This window comes from Aphelocoma coerulescens, chromosome 15 (genome assembly GCF_041296385.1).
Source record: "Aphelocoma coerulescens isolate FSJ_1873_10779 chromosome 15, UR_Acoe_1.0, whole genome shotgun sequence".
NCBI classification, from domain to species: domain Eukaryota; kingdom Metazoa; phylum Chordata; class Aves; order Passeriformes; family Corvidae; genus Aphelocoma; species Aphelocoma coerulescens.
Window position 1 is genome coordinate 9,992,065 of NC_091029.1, and position 19,896 is coordinate 10,011,960.

General features: G+C 43.5%; 1 protein-coding gene across 1 annotated transcript; it reads right to left on the minus strand.

Annotated features, from left to right (window-relative positions):
- Positions 1-5,504: 5,504 nt before the first annotated feature.
- YWHAH (tyrosine 3-monooxygenase/tryptophan 5-monooxygenase activation protein eta) lies at positions 5,505-12,667 on the minus strand. Its single transcript, XM_069030840.1, has 2 exons — positions 12,335-12,667; positions 5,505-6,934 (listed from the first exon to the last, which is right to left on the minus strand). The coding sequence occupies exons 1-2, from the start codon at positions 12,419-12,421 to the stop codon at positions 6,278-6,280; spliced, it is 744 nt and encodes a 247-aa protein (XP_068886941.1). The 5' UTR covers positions 12,422-12,667; the 3' UTR covers positions 5,505-6,277.
- Positions 12,668-19,896: the final 7,229 nt, after the last annotated feature.

The following is a 19,896-nucleotide window of genomic DNA, read 5'->3' on the forward strand; positions in this document are numbered from 1 at the left end:
CCATGGGGTGAAAAATGGATTAGGAATAAAATGGGGATGGGGTAAACTTAGGAAAGGGCTCATATTGGGTATAGGGTAAAAGTAGGCTGTGGGTAGGGAAGTTGCTGGGATGGATATTGATTATAATTTTGTGCATAATGGCTGCCTTTGACTGGAATACCTCCAGGCCCAGTAACATTCTTTCCTTGTACTGTATCAAATTGTACAACTTCCCCATCTCCTACACTTTGCAGGTAATTTTTAGGGTTATTCCTTTTAATGGCAGTTCTATGGATGAATAAATCTTCCCCTGTATCATCTCGTGTTATAAATCCATAGTTGTTTTTTACATTGTACCATTTCACAGTTCCTGTGACTTTCGTGGCTACAACTTCTCCTATCACGTGCTTGTGCGTTTGTCGTGGCTGCTGGTCCCACGTGGCCGCTGCCTCGCTGACTCCGACGTCTCAGCCAGGCCCCCGCGTTGCGGTTGCTCCCCGCCCTCTGAGCGGTGCTGCTCGGGCGCGTGTCTGGGCTCTGCACAGCCCCGCGTTGCCATCGCCGCCAGCCCCACGCCCTCCGAGCCGTCCCGCTCCGCCAACTCCACACTGCTTTGAGTGCGGCCCCGTTTCGGCTCAGCGCTGCACTTCTTCTCATGTCGCTATGGAAACCGCCGCTTCTCATTCTACAGAGCTCTCTGAGCCGTGTGCTCAGAGCAGGCTTCCACGCTGACCCCTGGTTCCTGGCTGCTCGTGGCCCACAGCACCTGCGGCATCACTCCCGCACTCACGGTCGCGTGGCAGGGGACCCTGAGACAGGGATGGGGTCCACGATAAGGCACGCGCTCCCGAGGGGGCCAGGCGCAGACACCTCTGCTGGCACGGCTGCAGTCCCAGTCTCCTGGCAGCTGCACAGTCTCGGCCACGGGATTATGGCCATCCTCTGCTCTAGGGGTAATGGGACCATACAAATGCTTCTCAAGAGCTTCACTGATTACCATAGATGCACGGAGAGGTTCTATCACTAGTGCATGCTCTGTTTGATTCTTTATTTCTTCCAAGAGCTCGTACCAGAAGTTCCAGTTACCAGTTCCAGGAGGATCAATATCAAAAAGTAAGTCTCGAGAAATATAGAAGAAATTTTTGAAAAGCCAGTTAAAAAAATGTTCTAGATCTCCTGGAACAAATACTTTCTTGTTTTGTTGTTCAAGGATTCCTTTAACTTCTAGATACATTTCTTTCTGTGCCTCAGAGAGCCACATTTCCCACGATTCTTCCACAGTCCACATATTCCAGAGAGAATATCCAAACCAAGGCGAGAAGAGAGAGATCTAGAGTGGTTTTTACTCACGAATTTTCTGTCCTTAGGGATCGGTGTCTTGCCTGCATTCTGTAACACCATTTGTTACAGTGCAGGTACTCTAACACGCGTATCAGACAACGAGGCCCGTGGAAAAGAAATATATATGGACTGATTCTTGATAGATGTTTCAGAGATGTTGATTTCTCCAGCCACATGGCCGGAGGTTGCCGAGGGACTATCCTAGTCATGGGACCAAGGGTCCTTGCCTGCGCAGGGAAACACAAAACAACCAATCGGGAACAAGGCTGACCAGGGGCCAGGGAAACCCCGGGCCTCTCCTCCCCCCCGGGCCCCTCTCCCAGGACCACATGGCAGGGGGAGGGCCCCAACATATATGTTTACTATAATTTATAAATAATTATTTTATCTAATATTTATAACTGGCAAAACACTGGAAGTCATATGGACAGTGTTTTGATCTGTTTCTTCTCTTAGACATGTTGTTAAACCACTTAATTCTTCAGAGATGGAAGAGTTCAACTACTATTAGATTGAATCCTAAAGTGGAATCGATCACATTATCAAATTGTGTGAAAATAGCTCATACTAATTTAAGTACATCACTGTACATAAGGGATTTTTTAATGATCACCTCCATAAAAAATATATATTCACTGCTGAAGTACTCACAGTGCTTTGCTTTGGTGCACTCTGGGGTTTACAAAAACCCAACTCAATGAAAATAATTCATCTGGCTATAATGTTTGAGTTGGGACTGACCAAGCTGGTTCATAATCTTTAGTTAAAATCATTTAGACTAAAATATAAGACAACTAGTAACACTGAAGATTCAGAAAAAAGAAATGTGTATACTTGAAGTGTATATATTTATATATATAAGTATATTACTACATTTATAGTTATACAATATTAGATCACAATTGGCATATAGGAAAGAGTCATAATAAACACTGTTATTTCTAACAGATGGTTTAATTTCTAACACCAACTAAAAATCTACCTGGCCTGAACTCAGTGTTCAGAAAACATCTTCATTTATCTCAGAAATCATTAAGGCTCAGACACTAAACCATCTGCATCCATGGAACTTCAAGTACTTTAGGCTTGTTCAGAACAAGATCTAAACATCTTCTATCAATTATGTGTATCATCAACTTCACATTCTTCAAAATCTGCCACTGAAAGGAGCTACTTCAATGAACCTAAGACCTATCCAAATAGGTTTCTCATGTTGTTGAAGTGTTTTAGCCAATTTTTCCTGATCAATTATGTTAAATTAATTCAAATATGTGGTGGGGACATAATTAAAAAAACACAAGGATCCAAAGCACTGGAATATTTTTCCTGTTTTCTCTCTGTCCCTAAACTCAAACTGGTTTATTGAAAGATTTCCAGTTGGTCCCATGCTGACAGAAAATGTTTTATAATGTATAATGACATCAGTTTTCACTCTTCTAACTTCCATTATCATTAAGTCATTCTCTTGTATGACGTAAAATACAGCCAAGGCTTTTCATTTCCCTCAACCTGAGGTGTACTCACATAATTTTTTTCTAGATTATTATAAAGCAGCCTATTGCAGCTGCTGGAAGGGACCCCAAGAGTAGGTTAGGAAATACCCTCATGCTCCTTTGGAAATAGATTCAGCTCTAGAAGTCAGTCCATCCAACTTACAGATGTAGATCACAAGTGTGAGTATTAATGATGGAAAATCACAGCCAGAAGTTACAGCAAGGGAAAGGGAATGTGGAAAAACTGTTCAAATCCACAGTGAGACCAAAGTAGTAAGAGTGAATTGTTACTTACCAGAGGAGCTGTGGTCCTTTCATATGTGTTATCCATATGGACAACCAGTCTCATCACTCTTCTTAAGGTTTCTGCTTCCCTAGAATCTTCACATTCTCAGTGCCATTGCTTATGCTGAAGAACAGCCTCTTGGTACACAGTTTAGTGTCCCATAGCATTGGCACATTTTGTTCCAGTGGGTTCAATAGGGTGTGGGTGTGTTTGTACTCTGAGAGGTAAACACAACCATTTCTATAAAACTTGAACATATTTGAGCAGATTAGGACATAGACTGAAAGCATCTCTGTCCCTATAAAGACCACATAATTAATTTAAGGGCTGACTGTGCCATAGCTTTCAAGTTCCTTTAACAGTACAGAAAATGCTGCTTTACTGTTAGCAGCTGTCAGGTTGCTAAAAATTCAAGGATATGTACAGGCCTTGTTAATATTATATCAACACCCTCAGAGTGACTTAATCTGTCAACAAGAATTGCCTGTGAAGGACATGAAAAGTATGGTTCCGGGCAAGAGTAATGCTCAGATGGACCCTAACAAAACCCTCACCACGTCAAGAGCAGCAAACAATCTTTTATGCCTTCAAGGACACATAAAGAAACCCTCCTGGGGGCAGGGGGGGAAGGTTTTGAGTCTTTCCAATGGAATTACCCCTGCTTCGAAAAATGTTGTCAACTTCAACTAAGCACCTTTGGTGAATATATCTGGTGTTTTCAAACAATAAATTGGGCATACCCTAGGATTCTATTTACTTTAGAGAGTGATAGGCAGAAGACATGACTTGGGAGTCACCTATGAGAAATACCAGTACCAAAATACCTGAATCCTGTGATCTACTGAAGAATATTGGAATAAAAAACATGTGCTATTCATCGGCTTTGGTTTCCTCCAGATCAATAAGGATTATAAAAAAGCATTTAGCAATCCTAGGGCCCAGGAAATGAAAAAGCTGCTGAAGTGGAAACAAGAATATGGATTGCACTGGAGCATTTTTTTTCTTGCTCAGAAAACTCTATACTAACGCCTACCAAAACACAACCACAAAAACATTCTCTCCATGTCATTGGCTCATTCACTGACAGCTGGAAAACACAGGGGAATTATCTACTTTCATACTGGGAATCTAATTCACTGCTACACAGCATCATTCTGCAGAAACCCTTTGGTCTCCACTTTGGATCCTATGCACCAGGGCAACAGCCAACCTTCAGCTGCCCAGTCCAGATGCCAGGCCTGCTGACTCACTTGCAAACTACATAATGCTCATAGTTTTGTGATAAAGGGTCTGCACAAGACAGTAACTAAAATGAGAAAGGACTCCTTGGCTTTTGAATTAAGAAAAACATTAATTAAAAAGGGTAACAAAAAGACTGGTACTTCTATCAATAGGGAAATAAACCTACTGATTGCCAATATTATTAATTATTAAGCATCCAGAGTGTTTCAATGTAAAAAGGCAACCTTATGGCCAAGTTTTACCTTGGTTACACAGGGGCAGGTAGGTAGGCATGTACCTGTATTTTCATCTTTTTCAGATGTTGCATTACTCTTTCAATCGTTGTCAATTTTACTGATATAATGAAGCTAGAATTATCTCTAAGATGATAGAATATATAAACGCACACAAATCTACCATTAAAAAATTCTAAAACTCCATATACTTCAGAACAACTAGTGCACCTGTTTTAAAAAGTAAGAGCAGTTGTTGTGGGTAATTCAGACTAGTAATAATTATTGCACTAATTAAAGAATAAGAATTCTGATAAATGAGAACTTACATGATTCTTGAGCTAACTCAGGTGCCAGTGGCAGTCTGGATACAGCTAACTTTTCCTGCTTCTAGGACATACCATTACAGAAGTATGTACGGCACCAATAAACGTACATGTACACTAACTGCTGGGAGAAAACAAAAACAACAGTGTTAAGTTGGTGGACTAGACTTAAGTGAGCTAAATAGAGAAAGGCAGTCTTTAGCAACAAGTATTGCTTCTGTTTGAAGCAGGTAAGTATGAAATAGCTACGGGTATATTCACATGTAAAGCTGATTTGGTGATCAGCACTTCAGAGAAACAGCTTAAAAGTTACAGTGGACAGAGGCAAATACAAGTCTCTGCATTGATGTAAGTTATGGGCTTTACAATTGTTCAGCAACTCTTCTACTGAGCAAACAACTAAATATACCAGGAAACTCCAATTTAACAGGGATGACCCCCATTGTAGGTGCTTAGGGGTTTTGTGGGTTTGGGTTTTTCTTCTTTCAGCATACTATGTTGTGTTTTTGTGTTGTTTAGCATATGTCAACCTCTCACTAAACTTTTGATTAAATATGCTTTAACCCGTAAGTGATGTGTTAGATAACTCTATCTCTGCTCTGAACAAAAGACAGGACAGCTCATGTAGAGATAACATCCCTGAAGCAGCACTTTATTTTATTCACTTAATTCCAAAACATTTAATTTAGAAGTCTGGCTTCCCAGTCATCCATCTTAACATGGGCAAATATTGACATAGAGTTGTCAGAATACACAGACAACTAAACAGCCAAAGAGTTTACAAAAAATAAATTCATGATTCTTCAAAACAACTGCAAAAGGTTACAAGTATCAAAACTCTTAGGTAGATGCACTGCATTTAAAGAAACTGTGCACATAAGTTAGAGGCAAAAAAACCAAATTGCTACCAAAACCTCACATTTCAAAGAGTTTATTGTAAACCGATGAACAGAGTTGTCATGTCATTTCACATCAGCTTAACTGTTTTCATTAACTGAAAAAAATTTGGGGTGGCTAATTTATTTTGCATGCACAAAATGTACTGCTTAACAGAACTGTCAGCTCATTTCAAATGGAAAAAAATTAACTGGAATCTAGTTATCCTCAATCACTTTCCATTATTCCTTCCCATATTTTCCAATCAACAGGCAAACTAAAAATGCCTCCTTCTGCACTGCTCAAGTGCAACTAAGATAAATAGGGCCAATAAACCAATCAATCCATCAATGCCCATGAAGACTCATCTGAAACTGCTTCTTGATAAAGTAGACAGCAGATCTGAACAGCTGTACAATACAGATATGCTTAGCACTAGATATTTAGTGTGACTGTGGCAAGGAAATATTGGTGATGATGGGGATGGCCAAGTGGATGAAAGAGGGATCAGAGGAAAGCTTTTTAATTATTGCCCTCTCCTGCTTCTTCATCCTGCTGATCACTCGTCCACAGAGTGAGGTTATCTCGAAGTAACTGCATGATGAGTGTGGAGTCCTTGTAGGAATCCTCATTTAGTGTGTCCAGCTCTGCTATGGCATCATCAAAGGCTTGTTTGGCTAAAAGGCAGGCTTGCTCAGGGGCATTCTGGATTTCATAGTAGAACACTGAGAAATTGAGGGCCAGCCCAAGCCTAATGGGGTGAGTGGGCTGCATGTGCTCTTTGCTGATTTCAAAAGCCTCTTTATAGGCAGCTTCTGAGGCTTCCACAACACTGTTCTTCTTCTCTCCAGCAGCAACTTCTGCCAAATAGCGGTAGTAATCCCCCTTCATTTTCAGGTAAAAGACCTTGCTCTCATACTGGAAGTCATTGCAGTTCTTGATCAAGTATTTATCTAGGAGAGCCAAAACATCATTGCAGACTGTCTCAAGCTCCTTTTCTATCTTCTCCCTATAGGCTTTAACTTTCTCCAGCTTCTTCTCATTGCCATCTGCCATAGTCTTCTGCTCTATGCTGCTGATGACGCGCCAGGAGGACCGTCTAGCTCCAACTACATTCTTGTAGGCTACAGACAGCAGGTTTCTATCCTCATTTGAGAGGGGCTCATTCAGCTCAGTTACCTGGAAATACAGACAAAAAGCAAATTTAAAGGGTTTGTCTTAGAGAAGAGTGTGCAAACTTCCTTCAATACTTTCATCATGAAGTGCAAGATTCCAAATTTCTTCTAGATGCCGAAATTCCTTATAGACCCCAAAATTCCTTCTAGACTGGAGTAACTTTGTAACATTGAAAGTTTAAAACTGTTCTGCAGTCAGGACTTAAAACAGTGAAATCCCCACAGTTCTGCTGTAATAGAAGGGGTATTTAGAAGCCATTGCAAAGAACATTCACTGAATAAGAGTCAGGTTTGTGTAATTGAGAAGCAATCACAGAGGAAGGCTCAGTTTTTTTAGGAAGTCTGCTATAATGATACAGACTACACATTTAGTGATTAATTTAAATGTACCTAGAACACCAGTTTTTTTAATCTGGAACACAGCACCAACACTGGAAGCTGGTGCAATTCTTGCAATTCTTTCCCCTGCTGCTTGCTTCCATTCGACAGCAGAGATGGAAGCGCTACAGCCGTTAAGCTCTGCACAGTACAAATGGAATTAGTGTTTCATAGTATCTTTCAGACACGTAGTTAGCGACTATACAGTGTAATACAAAAGTTACCCTGATTTCTGCTAACTGGCTGCAGACAAATTCCAGGGATAGGACATGAAACTGCATAGAAATAGGACAGCAAATCAGGAATGAAACCATGAACAGCTTCGAACTCCTCCTTCAAAAAGCTGAGATAGAAGAATAATACTTCTAATACTATATATTTAGGCCTATTTCACTTGTTTTAATTTAGGCTATCAGACTCACGGTCACTTGAAATTGTTCTACTTTTTAAAACTTATACACATGAAATTAAAAGTAGTCACTAGAATTCTAAGGATATGTACTTTGGTGTGAAAATAAACTTATCCTTGTTCAGACACTGTTAAAATCATTAACTATTTCTTTTAAAAAATGTGCACATTTACACTACTTGACAGGCACCAAATACTTACATACTACAAACAATCAAGTCACAAGTACTTGCACTATTCTGAGACTGCTGGTGTAGACTGAACCTTCTAACAAAGGTGCTTATTTCCAGATCTAAAAAAATATTTATGCAAATTATAACTCTTAGAGCAACAGAGAGCTTACTTCCAAATTTAGGTTTTGTTCTTAAAATATATTAAGTCAATTAGTTTTATCTCCAAAATGCCTTTCCACACTTCAGGAACCTGAACTCCCAAAAGACACTGCTCTGCTTGTCCTAATAGAATTAGAGGCAACCTACAGAGGATGAAATGCACAAGAATCAACTCTAATGACATTTTGAGAATCTTCATCATAGCTCCCAATCAATATTTTCCTCAACAATCTCCACTACAACTCACCTAACTCATCTTCTCTAATAAAGATATTAACAGTTCTTTTGCAGTTTAGTGACCAAAAATTGGGAGTATATAAAAGGAATCCTGACTATAACCCTGAAAATTCCGAACTCCACATGCTAATGAGCGTGGCAGTACTCCATTAGCTCAGAAATTACTTCCGTGTGTGATCCCACATACGCCATACATCAAGCTGAGCTCCTTCCACATGGAAAACACCCCAAAGTGAATGTTCCACAATGGAGAGCAGATCCACAACCTGACCCAGGTCACTTGACTGTCTGTGATTATACTTGTTTTGTCAGCCAGAGCACATCACTCACAGCTAGAGCCAGTTCTGAGCCAGCTGCTGCAAAAATGACTGTACCTGAGCCAGTATAAAGTCAGGTTTAATTATTAAAACTTGCCTGATAGAAACTTACACAGTCCATAATTTTGGAACAAATAGAAACCAGACTAATGAATTTAAACCAGATCAATTTCTTGTATCACGTGGTTTCAGAGCTATACACCAAGCATTGGAGGTTCTATAGCTACATTTACCCTAGAGAACCCCATGAGGAAGTCATCTCCCAGCAGGGGAGGACACTACTTACATTAAAGACAACTCATTCCCCTCTCCTACACAAACACCCTTCATTAACCCCAAACCAGACACTCAGGGATAGGTACTAAAAATATAGAACATCCCAAACTTTTAAAGTCCATTTATATATACAGATAAAAGCCTATATAACAAACTAGAACCTCAAGCTATTTTGTTTCAAAAACTTTAGTTCAAGACTTACATTTATTTCACTATGTAATATTTCTCATATGACTAATTTTAAAATTCTATATCTCACATCACTCATGTTACCAATTGTATAAAGTAAACTATTTTTTACCACTATGTAGCTATATTGGAAAAGCAACATAAACTAATAGAGATCCTAAGCACTACATATTAGGATTAATAATGTCTGAAAAATGAAGGGCTTATACATTTTTCATGATTTCTGGAATTATCTAAACCAAAGGTACTCAATCCTGTAATCTCAGGAGGCTGATTTGTTGCATCAACTGAGAACCTTTCACACTTACGCCAAAAGCATCTTTCTCCAGTGTGTTGAGAAACAATTCTGTACCTACCATGTAAACTTTACTTGAAATAGCTGGAATCCTGGAGCAGCATTTAATGCAATGGGAATGCCATGCCCCTTGGAAGAATGCCATTTACATATGACTGTATTTTCTATTAAAATAACTTCATCTGGGAAAAAGTAAACTAAACCCATTAAACTATTTTTCTTCTCCTGTTTACACATTACAAGCAAAAATATTGGAGTTCTTCTACGAAAAATAAATTTACAGCAACAAAAAATTTGTATTGAGCAGTAAATTCCTTATTTAAGCTACAACTGCTACTTGGTCTGGCTTTTTTTTTTTTTTTAAAGAAGGAATTGATGGGAATAAAAAATAAATGTTTCTCCAGCTTTATGCTGACAGATGAAATGGCAGCCCCATCACACTTTTTTCTTCAGTGGCAGAGTCAAAAATCAAGCAAATACACTTTCACTAAAACAAATATTTGTTACTTTATGTTTCTGAAGTAACTACCAGGCTGTTGGCTATACTCTGTATTGTAAAGTGTAGTAATATCTGAAAATGAAATTAATTGTTCAGATTTCAGTTTACACTGAAAGCACACTTTCATATAGCACCTTTTTAAAGTATCAGATGTGTTACACTCAGAGATTTAAAAAGAAAAAATTTAAATAAACTTTTCAAATCAAGGTATCCTGGAGAATAGATATTGGAGTTACAATACTGAATTCATTCCTTTTGGAGGAAGTCTAAGTTCTCTGGATTGCAATATTACTTCAATATTAACCTAAACGGATAAAAAGCTCTCTTAATTATCTCTCAGTTATTTCCAATCACTGAAACAGAAGTATGAGCTGTGAGGACAGACAGCCCTCAGAGCATTCCACAGAAGCTTATGCTCAGACCTACAAAATCAACCTCAAACACTAAAGAGCATTCTGGAAATTGCCGTGTTGGAGTGAACACCTGTGAAAGCCAAGTAGCCAACAGATGCTACATTACAGATATGCAACAGTATATGAACAGCTCAAAACAAGGGAACTGTTGCCTTTTAAATTGAGATTACCATTTGTATTTTAAAAGTTAAAGTTTCTGTAAGCTTCAAGACTCCCCTCACTTACAAAGTGTTCTCAAACTCCCAATCACACAACTTATCTGGGAGCAGAAGTGGCATTACAGATGAGAATACCATGGCTCCAGATGAATGAAAATTTGCATAGTAATTAGAACAGTTTACAAACAACTAGACATACACACTAGTTGTAAGTACTTTATTTACACACTTCCTGAAGCACAGCAACTGTGTTCTCATGGTTTCACATGTGCCCAGAAACCATACATACACTGCAGGTCTGCAGCTCTTGGAGAAGTATAAAGCTTTCTACTAACAACAGCTAGAAATTGTCTACTAGAGCAGCCCATTTTAGTGGTTTCTCTATTTCATCTTGTAAAATTACTATCCAAAAGCAGAGCTGTTACTATTACATTATAGGTATTAAGAACTCTAGAGATATAATTAAAATACAACTTATTTTAACATCTTGTGGCTCTGGTTTGAGATACTCAGAAGTATCACTGTTTTAGAACTGGACTGGTCGTAACATTTATTACAACATAACAGCAAAAGTGAACAAGAGCAGCAAAATTAGAGTCTTTTTACTGCTCTCACTTAAGGGAGGTGACATAGACATTCTTACAACAAAAATGTGGACTCCATTTGAAGCTGCTCTTTCAAACTAAAATCATCTCGTGCCTTCAAACAGCAGCACTCTCACAGGAAAAAGTTCCTCTTGGGGCCTTTGGTATTCAGAGGACAGATCAGCAAGAACAAACCAGTTGTAAACTGATACAGCAAAGATGCTGCTAAGCATCCAACAGCATTAACATTACTCATAACACTCGGATCGTGTGAATACTTTGTTTTCAAAAAAGGGACTAGACATAATAGGTTTGATCATTCTCCAACTTTATTATGTATCAGTACAGGCAGATCAATACAAATAATTTTCATTGGTTGGTTCTGAAAGAAGCAGAGTTGTAAATGTAACATTGTTTAAACATATGTCAGTATTCAACAGGGTACGGAACGCACTGAGAAACTGTTACTCTACAAAGAAGAGGCAAAAAGGCAACGTTAAAGTTCGTGAAATGCTCCTGGAACAGGGGGTAGCTTTGACACCTAGATGCAGCTACTGTCCTTGAGTCACTGATGTTAGTGAGTGAGGCCTCTATTCGCGTCTTTTACGGCGAGATAAAAGAAATGTCTAGAAGAGGAAGGGGCTCCTCTTGATGTGTCCCTAAACAGCCCCCGCCGCAGTGCCCATTCCACCGGACCAGCGCCCCCAAACACTGGCGTGTGCCCAGAAGGGGAGACGCACCCTAAGGACAAACCCACCACCCCATCGGGGTGGAAGCGAGGTGGGCGAGGATGGGCCCCATCTCTAGGAGAGAAGGAATGCACAGCGTTCCCGCCGCGAGGAGAGGCGGGCGGCATTCAAATGGCCACACTGCGAGCCCGATTGGCGCGGTGGGGAGACAGAGAGGAGAGCATGGGAACAGCCACACCCCCGGGACAGGGACAGCCGGGGAGCGGGAGGGCTGAGAGACAGCCCTTACGAGGGAACGGAAGGAATGAGGGGGGAAGGAAATAGATTTTAAAAGGGAGAGCTAGGTCCGGTTTGGACCGGCTACTCTTTGTCTCATCTGTGCCGAAGGCAGGTAGTACTGGGCACCGCCCCACGCGGCGGCGAGGTGTCCCGGCGGGATGGTCTGGCTCCTACTCCCGCCCTCCTTTTTTCACCGCGACGGGTGGAACTCGGCGGCTCGCATCCTCCCCGGACCCAACCCCGCCTCGGACCAGCCCGCACTTCCTTTCCCTCCCTCCCCCGCTACTATCCCCCTACACACTCCTCTCCGAGTACGCCCCACGGCCGCCAGGCTACCGGCCCCACTCACCGACTTCATGGCCGAGGCCATGTCATCGTATCTCTCCGCCTGCTCTGCCAGGCGGGCTCGCTGCAGAAGCTGCTCTCGGTCCCCCATGGCCGCTTCCGTGGTGGCTGCCGGGCTGGGCTCTGCGCGCCCCTCAGAGAGAGCGGAAGGCGGGCGGGGATGTGCGGCTGGACGCGCACGGGTGGCGGGAGCAGGGACCGTAAGCCGAGCCGCCCGCTGGGCTGCGCCGGGCTGTGCCGGGCTGGCCGCCGCTCCCTCGCCTGCCGGCCGCGCTCCCGGACCGACCGCGGCGTGTGCGGCTCGGAGCCTCGCGCTGCTGCCGCCGCCCGCGCCTGCGCGCCGGGAAGGCAACGAGGGGGCGGAGCCGCGGTGCTGCAGGGGAGGGGAGGGGGCGCCGCTCCCCCGCGCTCTATTTCTAGGTGACGTCACTTGCTATAAATAGCTATCGCGGGGCGCCGGCCGCGGGACGCGCGTGCGCGCTGAGAGTGCTGCATTTTCCTGCTGCAAAGGTGGAGGTGGGCGGGGGGGTGCGGGCACTGCGGGACGGGACGGGACGGGATGGGACGGGACGGGACGGGACGGGACGGGACGGGACACGGGCTTGGACACCGCCACCGGCTCACCCGCCCTGCCTGGCCCTGGCAGAGGCACTGGTGGGTCACGGCTGTGTGACCGCGCTCGGTGTGACCACTCTCCGCGTTCATGTGTGCCTGCCTCTCTGCCCAGCGCCATGGCTGCTTTGTGCGGCCGCAGCCTGCCAGCGTTGTCTTGCAGTAGTGGCACGGTTGTGCCTCTTTCGGGGAAATAAATGTATCTCGCATTCCGGCTGCCTTGAAACAGCCCTAGTCGTGGGGGTGGTACCACGGACCGATTCTACTACCTTGCCTAAGAGATGCAGCTAAATTCAATTTTACCATGTATTTTAATGTGTAATAGTCAAGCTCCTCTTTCATAAATTGACGGAGTACCAGTCTTACATAAAAATCATCTCAAGGTAAGAACCTTGCACAAACCACAAACTACTGCTGGCGTCCACAGACACGCTGGGAGCCCCGTTACTCATCTCTTACAATAAATCATGGATTAAGTTTCCTATTTAACCCTGGCCAGCATTTAAACATCCCTGCACCGCGGTAGGTATGGGGAGCTGCTGTACAGCTGAGTGGAAGGTTTGCTCACCAGCAGACAGTTCAGCACCAGAGCGGCTGACCAGAGCACCTGTGGCAATTTAAGCTCACATCTGTCCTTGCCCCCCAAAGACAAGGAAAGAAAGTCCATTAGCACACCCCGGAAACACGGACAAGGCTGTTCTCACTCCTCCCGATGCTCTCCCACTACCCTCAATATTCTTCTGCTACCTCAAATGAGTAAATCCAGTCCCTTGTGTCAGACAAAAGTTTTTAGCCTTAACTCTAATGCTGCTGGCTTTTGTGCATTAAGCCCTAATGCCATTTAAAATAAATGCTGCGGTTTTAAAAGGGATTAGATGAATAGTGCTATCTTTTTAATGGACATAAATAAATATTACAAATAAGAATAAATGATATTTATATGGAATAAGGCATGAAAGATAAAAATTATGCCCAGCAAGTTAAAAACCAATTGGCAGAACATTCTGGAAACAGCTCTTTGCAGTAGTGTGAAGCACATAGCCTCATTTGGCTTGCTGCTATGTGTGTACAGTGGTGTTTTTCCTGCTGGGATTTTGTTCTCACTATCTCTAAGAGATGGCAGTGACATCTAAAACCTTAACAGAATGGATCCCAAGTATCATTTCAATTTATTATCATAATTATTGTAAAACTTGTATTGATTTTACCTTAGAATAAATGTTTAGCTGAGGACAGAAGGGATATGATTTTGAAAAGATATGAATCCATGTAAAAATAGAGATTTTAAAGTATCTGACCCTTGGGCAAGAATAGTGAGAGACGGGCCAATCCTACTTGGCCAGTTCACTTCAGCTGGGAACCTTTGCAGTTGTAGTAATTTCTCAGTAGAGATTAGTCAGTTTGCAAAACATTCCAACAGCTCTGAAAATATGCAGGGTTTAGCAGAAGCTTTCTAGTCTTGTACAGCAGCTTCAGACTCCCCAGGGAAACAGATTACAAAGTATTTTTAAAACGAGTTATTCACCCACTGAACGAATCTGCATTAATCTGCCAAATATATGTAGATATAGCTACACGTGCACAAACATTCTTGTGAAATGCTTTGGTTTCCTTAATTGAGTCTTCTGTAAAAGAGCTATTTCTCAGTCTAAAGCATCTCAAAATTTTGTAACACTGAATCCACGAGGTCATGTGTAACCTCACTGTTCTAAAACCAGATACACGTCTAAATTCAACAGTTGCAAGAAAAAGTGCTAAAGTAAGGGAACCTTGTGTGCAGCACTTCCACAGTCTGACTGTAACCTAAAGAAAGGGATGAGATTGCATTTCACATCCAAGGTCTGGAGGAGAGTACCTATATTCTCCTGCACATACAGTGCCTAGCGCTCTGAATCTTCATCCTCAATAGTGGCTCCACACATCTACTGAGGTACAAATAAACAGAAATTAGAGCTCGTGCAATGAGTTTTATAACCTGCTACAATATTTATGAGTCACAATATCTTAAAATAAAAATGGAAAGGAAATGGAAAAATCAGCAGGCCTTTTATTAGTGCCGAATCGGGTGCAAACAGTGCTTGACTGTGGTTCCCCCGCTGAGCTTGGATGCCAGGCAGCTCTCCGTAATTCCCATCAAAGCTCAGGAATACTGCTCTCATAAGGCAGGACTCAGAATTGTTCCCAAAGTGACCACACCCAGCAAGAATCTGTAGATGGAGAAATTTATGGCACTGAAAATTGCACTGTGACCTAAGGCTATGGCTCTGCTCCACAGGCATATCTGATTATTGGACAGCACCCATGTTCCATAAATAGCTTCCTGCTGAAATGCCATTCCAGTTCAGTGCTCACTCACACAGGGGCACTGGGGACACCACAGCAGTCTCAGAGGGTGTCTCCCCAGTGCTGATGTTTAGCTGCAGGGACACTGGTGAAGAGGCAACACCACAAGGAAACCACCATGTGCCATTCCCAGGCTTTCCCCACGGTGGAAAACCTCCCCTTTTGTTGTCCTGGAAGCACTGAGGGAGCACACACATTTTGTGGTATTCTGAGACTCATGGAACTACAGCAGTTCTGCAAAAAAGTCCCTGCTACTAACATCCTCCTGATCCCTGGAGCAAATGATCTTCCCTCTCCTTTCTGCAGCAAGGAAATGTTTTGTTTAGGCAGCTGCTAAATGATGAAAGTCTTGGGGACAAGATACTGAAAAACAGAGAGAGAACAGAGAAACCACCCACTGGTGGGGAAGGTTAACCAGCTTCCTCATCACAGCAAATAAAGTAGAGACAACTGTGGAAGAGAAAGAGTTTGTGAACATCTGATCTTGGAAATAATTGTGACTGGCCTTTACATGGGGCATGATGCTCAAATAGTGCTGTAAGGACAGATTCTTCCACAGGCTTAGGACTATCTGTAATTTTTATTGTTAGAATTCTAGCAGCACATTCCCCCAGTAAAGTGAGATAAGTGTGCATCAGGAGGATAAGTGTTGTAACCAATGACAAGATCAGAGCACGAGATAGCAGTGGGTGTAGCTGTAGTGTGATGATTCTTTCCCAAACCACAAGGGACTGTAATTTCAGAGACATATTTCTAGCCAAACCATACACCACAGTTCAACAAGCCTCTAGGCTGCCACAGTGTGTGAAAATATTCTACTCTTTGTCATATTTCAATTTCATATTAATCTTGAATCACTCTCACAGAACCTCTCTCATAACTCAAGGGTAAATCCTGGAAGGAAGAAAGATGACACTGCCTGAGTGCTGCTCAGCAACAGCAACAGGGTTCATGCCATACACCGTGGTGAAGTAGGTTGTGTATCTATTCACCTGCAGGGGAAGAACCTTAAAAAAGGAGGGTAGTGATTTGTACAAAACCTGCAAAGCTCTTGCTCCCTCATAGAAAGGGTCGGTCTGTACCCCGAAGCCTATTTGGGATCACTGCAGTGTATTTTATATCATTTGGCATTCACACACAGTAGCCTTTTGGATGTTCAAAATCCTGTGCAGACACAAGCTGATAAACCCTCAGAACTCTCTGGCAAAATGTGCTATCTTCCAGCACCTGCTCATTTCAGAGTCCAGTGAGGAAACAGCACTATGTCTGAATAAAAGATTATGGCAGTTTTTCCTTGCCAGAATGATTCAGGGATATGCACAGGGGGTTGTCAAGCATGCTCAGTTGTGGGGGTTCCTTTAAGTGGTGAGAACACAGTAGCTAATTGAAAGCAGCTTTAACTCCTCATGAGCTACTTCAGACTAGGGTGTTTGCTAGTCCTGCCCAAATAGAAGAATGCAGTTTTACTCTTTATATAATGAAGGGAAAGTAAACTAGAATTCACAAGCTTCAACAGGAAAACATGAACAAGCCTGCTTAGCAGCAGCTGCCACCAGAGCACCATTTTGAAAAGAGGCTCTACAGGTAAGAGGAAGAAAAATCAACCTGTGTTAAGAAAATACTGGAAGTAAAAAACCAATATGAATACAAAATAACTCAATCTGACTAAATCCCAGGGTTTTTCCATAAGTCCTGAGCGCTTGCAGCGTACAGATAAGATCAGAATTTGGATGCCCATGATTTCTGGAACCTCTCTGAAGACACCTCATGCTGAGCATACACAATTAAGGACTCAGCATCAGCAGCCACATTAAAAAAATAAGACCAGATCTGACTTAACAAATGAATTTTTATTGCCCTTCAACCTTTACCAAAGTGGATTAGTTTGACTTAGAACGGGATTAAATCCCACTGAAAATGATTGATCTGAAACAATGACCTTTCACTGTAGAACATAACATGAAAGACTTTGGGGATAAGACTAATGAAGTGCAGAGATAAAACAAAATGCCTTTGCCAACATTTGTTTCAAAAGTGGCCTCTTATTCTGGGTGCCCTACTTGAGTCACTGCGTAAAGAGCTTGTTTCCTCTAAAAATGAGGCCCCAAGCAAGGTAAGCCAGGCATCCAGAATGAGAGAACTGCCTGAAAATACTGCCTTGAAGCTGTATTTCACAGCATTTGTCCTGAGTGGGTGTTGGATGCACCAGTGACTGTGACAGCAAGCGGAACTGCCAATGGGACTGCAGGCAGAAAAAGCTGCTACTCATGTCCTCAGTCCCCTCTAGCTATTTCCTGGATTAGTTCAGGGAAGTTTTCATGCCAGCTGCTGTGCAGGTCCTCCACACAGCCATTTCCACACCATACTTCCAGGGTAGAACCATCCTCAGCCTCTGACCTTGCCAGGCTCAGGGCTGTCTGCTGAACTGCCAAGAGAAAAGCTGCATCTAGCAGCAGTGCTGGAAAACATGGATGCTGCCTATTGGGAAAGTGTCCCTCACCTCAGGAGAGCCAAGTAACGGAACTTCTGAAAGTGCTCCTAGATTTCCATCCCCTTTCTGTGACCAATTAACACATACAGGCACTGTTCTTTGGGCCCTTATATGCTTCTTAGGATAAAAATAACTTTGGTTTTTTTTTCTATCTAGGGCAAGCTCCTTCCTTTGCTAGGCCATGCCATGTCGAGGAGGAGGAATGACAACAGCAGGTACAGCACATTCAGCTCAGGGCAGGTCAGCCATGTGCTCAGTGTGCTTCCAAGTACAGCTCCAAGGAAGAACAACATAAACACATCCAGAGCTTGCTACAGATGGTAGGATAAGGAAAGCAGAACATGGTGGGGATGCAAATCACATCTAGGAAACCAGAATGAGGTAAGACACAAATTGAACAAACTGCTACCCCAATGTGAATACAATGGAAAGAACTCCACTAGGCTCTCCTTGAAAGACTAACTCCAGCCAGCAGTACAGGCAGAGAAGGCCTAAAGCACCACTGGCGTTCAGCAGAGACTCACTTGTTCTCTTCCTCTACTGCATGGCCAGGCACCCCGTCAGTTCTGGCTCATGGATGGGGAAGAGCAGCCCACCCCTGAATTCTGCTCAGCCCCCTGTAACCCAGCTTGGCCAAGTCCTGTGAGATCACCTGTAGGCACCACTTGCAAATTCCTGTCCAAATGCAATTAGCTCCTCAAAGGTGCTTTGTGCAGGTTCAGTATCCAGATGACATGGGGCAATAGTGGGCCAGAATACACTGTACTTTAACCACTTGACTTTACATCTCTTAAAGGGCAATACTTTTAATTTGCTTGATTTCACATATCAAGCTTTGAATTGTCTAAGATAAATTTCCAGGAAATGACCTAGAAAATTCAGTTGTCCTCCAGAGAACAACTGCACAAATTCGGAAATGAAATTCATTAAGTATAAGAGAAAAGGCTTTAATTCTGCTTTAGCTGAAAATCCTTTTTCAAATCTAAGTTTGGAAAAGAGACTTGTTCTAGCACTCCTGAGGAATTTTGCTGTATTGAGCCTCTTCTTTTTAACTAAAAACTCAAAACAACTGCGTTCTTGAACTATTTGAAAAACTTACAAGGCCTTAGGACACTGGTGTTGTTAAGGTGGTAGAACAAAGGTCACTTATATGCAAAGCCAAAATCTGTGCCTTCCCTAGCACGGCTTGCTTTTTTACAAAAGAACCTATTTAGAATGACAGGTATCTAAAATTTCTATACCGGCAATGTTAATCTAATCTTATCTCCCCTACCAGGGAACAGAACTAAGTATTTGAAAGGGACTGAAAATACACCCCATTGTAAGAGAGGTGTCATTCCTCTTTACTCCAATACATCTTCAACAGCAGGAAAGTGGAACCTCCCTGGCTTTCATCCACATGTATCATATACCACTGACTGCCTAAATCATAGTCATTGTACTGACATGTCCTATCAGCAGGGATGAAAACTAAAGTACCTTATTTGGGATCTCAGACAGCAGCCCAGAACGATTCAGTGGGAATTTTGCTATGGGGCTGCTGCCTTCGCATGGAGCCGCGTCCCTGCCTGGTTCCTGACCGTGTCCCGTCTACGTTCCACCGCAGGCCGCAGAAACGACGATGACAGAGCCTAGAGAATGGGTTTCCACAAAGCGTGGCCGTGGCGGCGCTCCCTGTGCATTCCCCGCCCCTCAGGGGTCCCGCCGCTGCCGCTGCCTCAGCCTCAGCCCCAGCCCCAGCCCCAGCCTCAGCCTCAGCCCCAGCCCCAGCCCCAGCCCCAGCCTCAGCCCCAGCCCCAGCCCCAGCCTCAGCCTCAGCCTCAGCCCCAGCCCCAGCCTCAGCCTCAGCCCCAGCCCCAGCCCCAGCCTCAGCCTCAGCCCCAGCCCCAGCCCCAGCCTCAGCCCCAGCCCCAGCCCCAGCCTCAGCCTCAGCCCCAGCCCCAGCCCCAGCCCCAGCCCCAGCCTCAGCCTCAGCCCCCGCCCCGCGCGCCCCCTGAGGCGCCGCGCGCGCCCCGCTGTTGCTACGGCCGGGCGGGCGGCAGCAGCCAGTCAGGGCGCGGCAGGATCCATCCGTCGCTGTTGCTAGCGGCCGCGGACCAACGGGGAGGCGGCCGCGGACC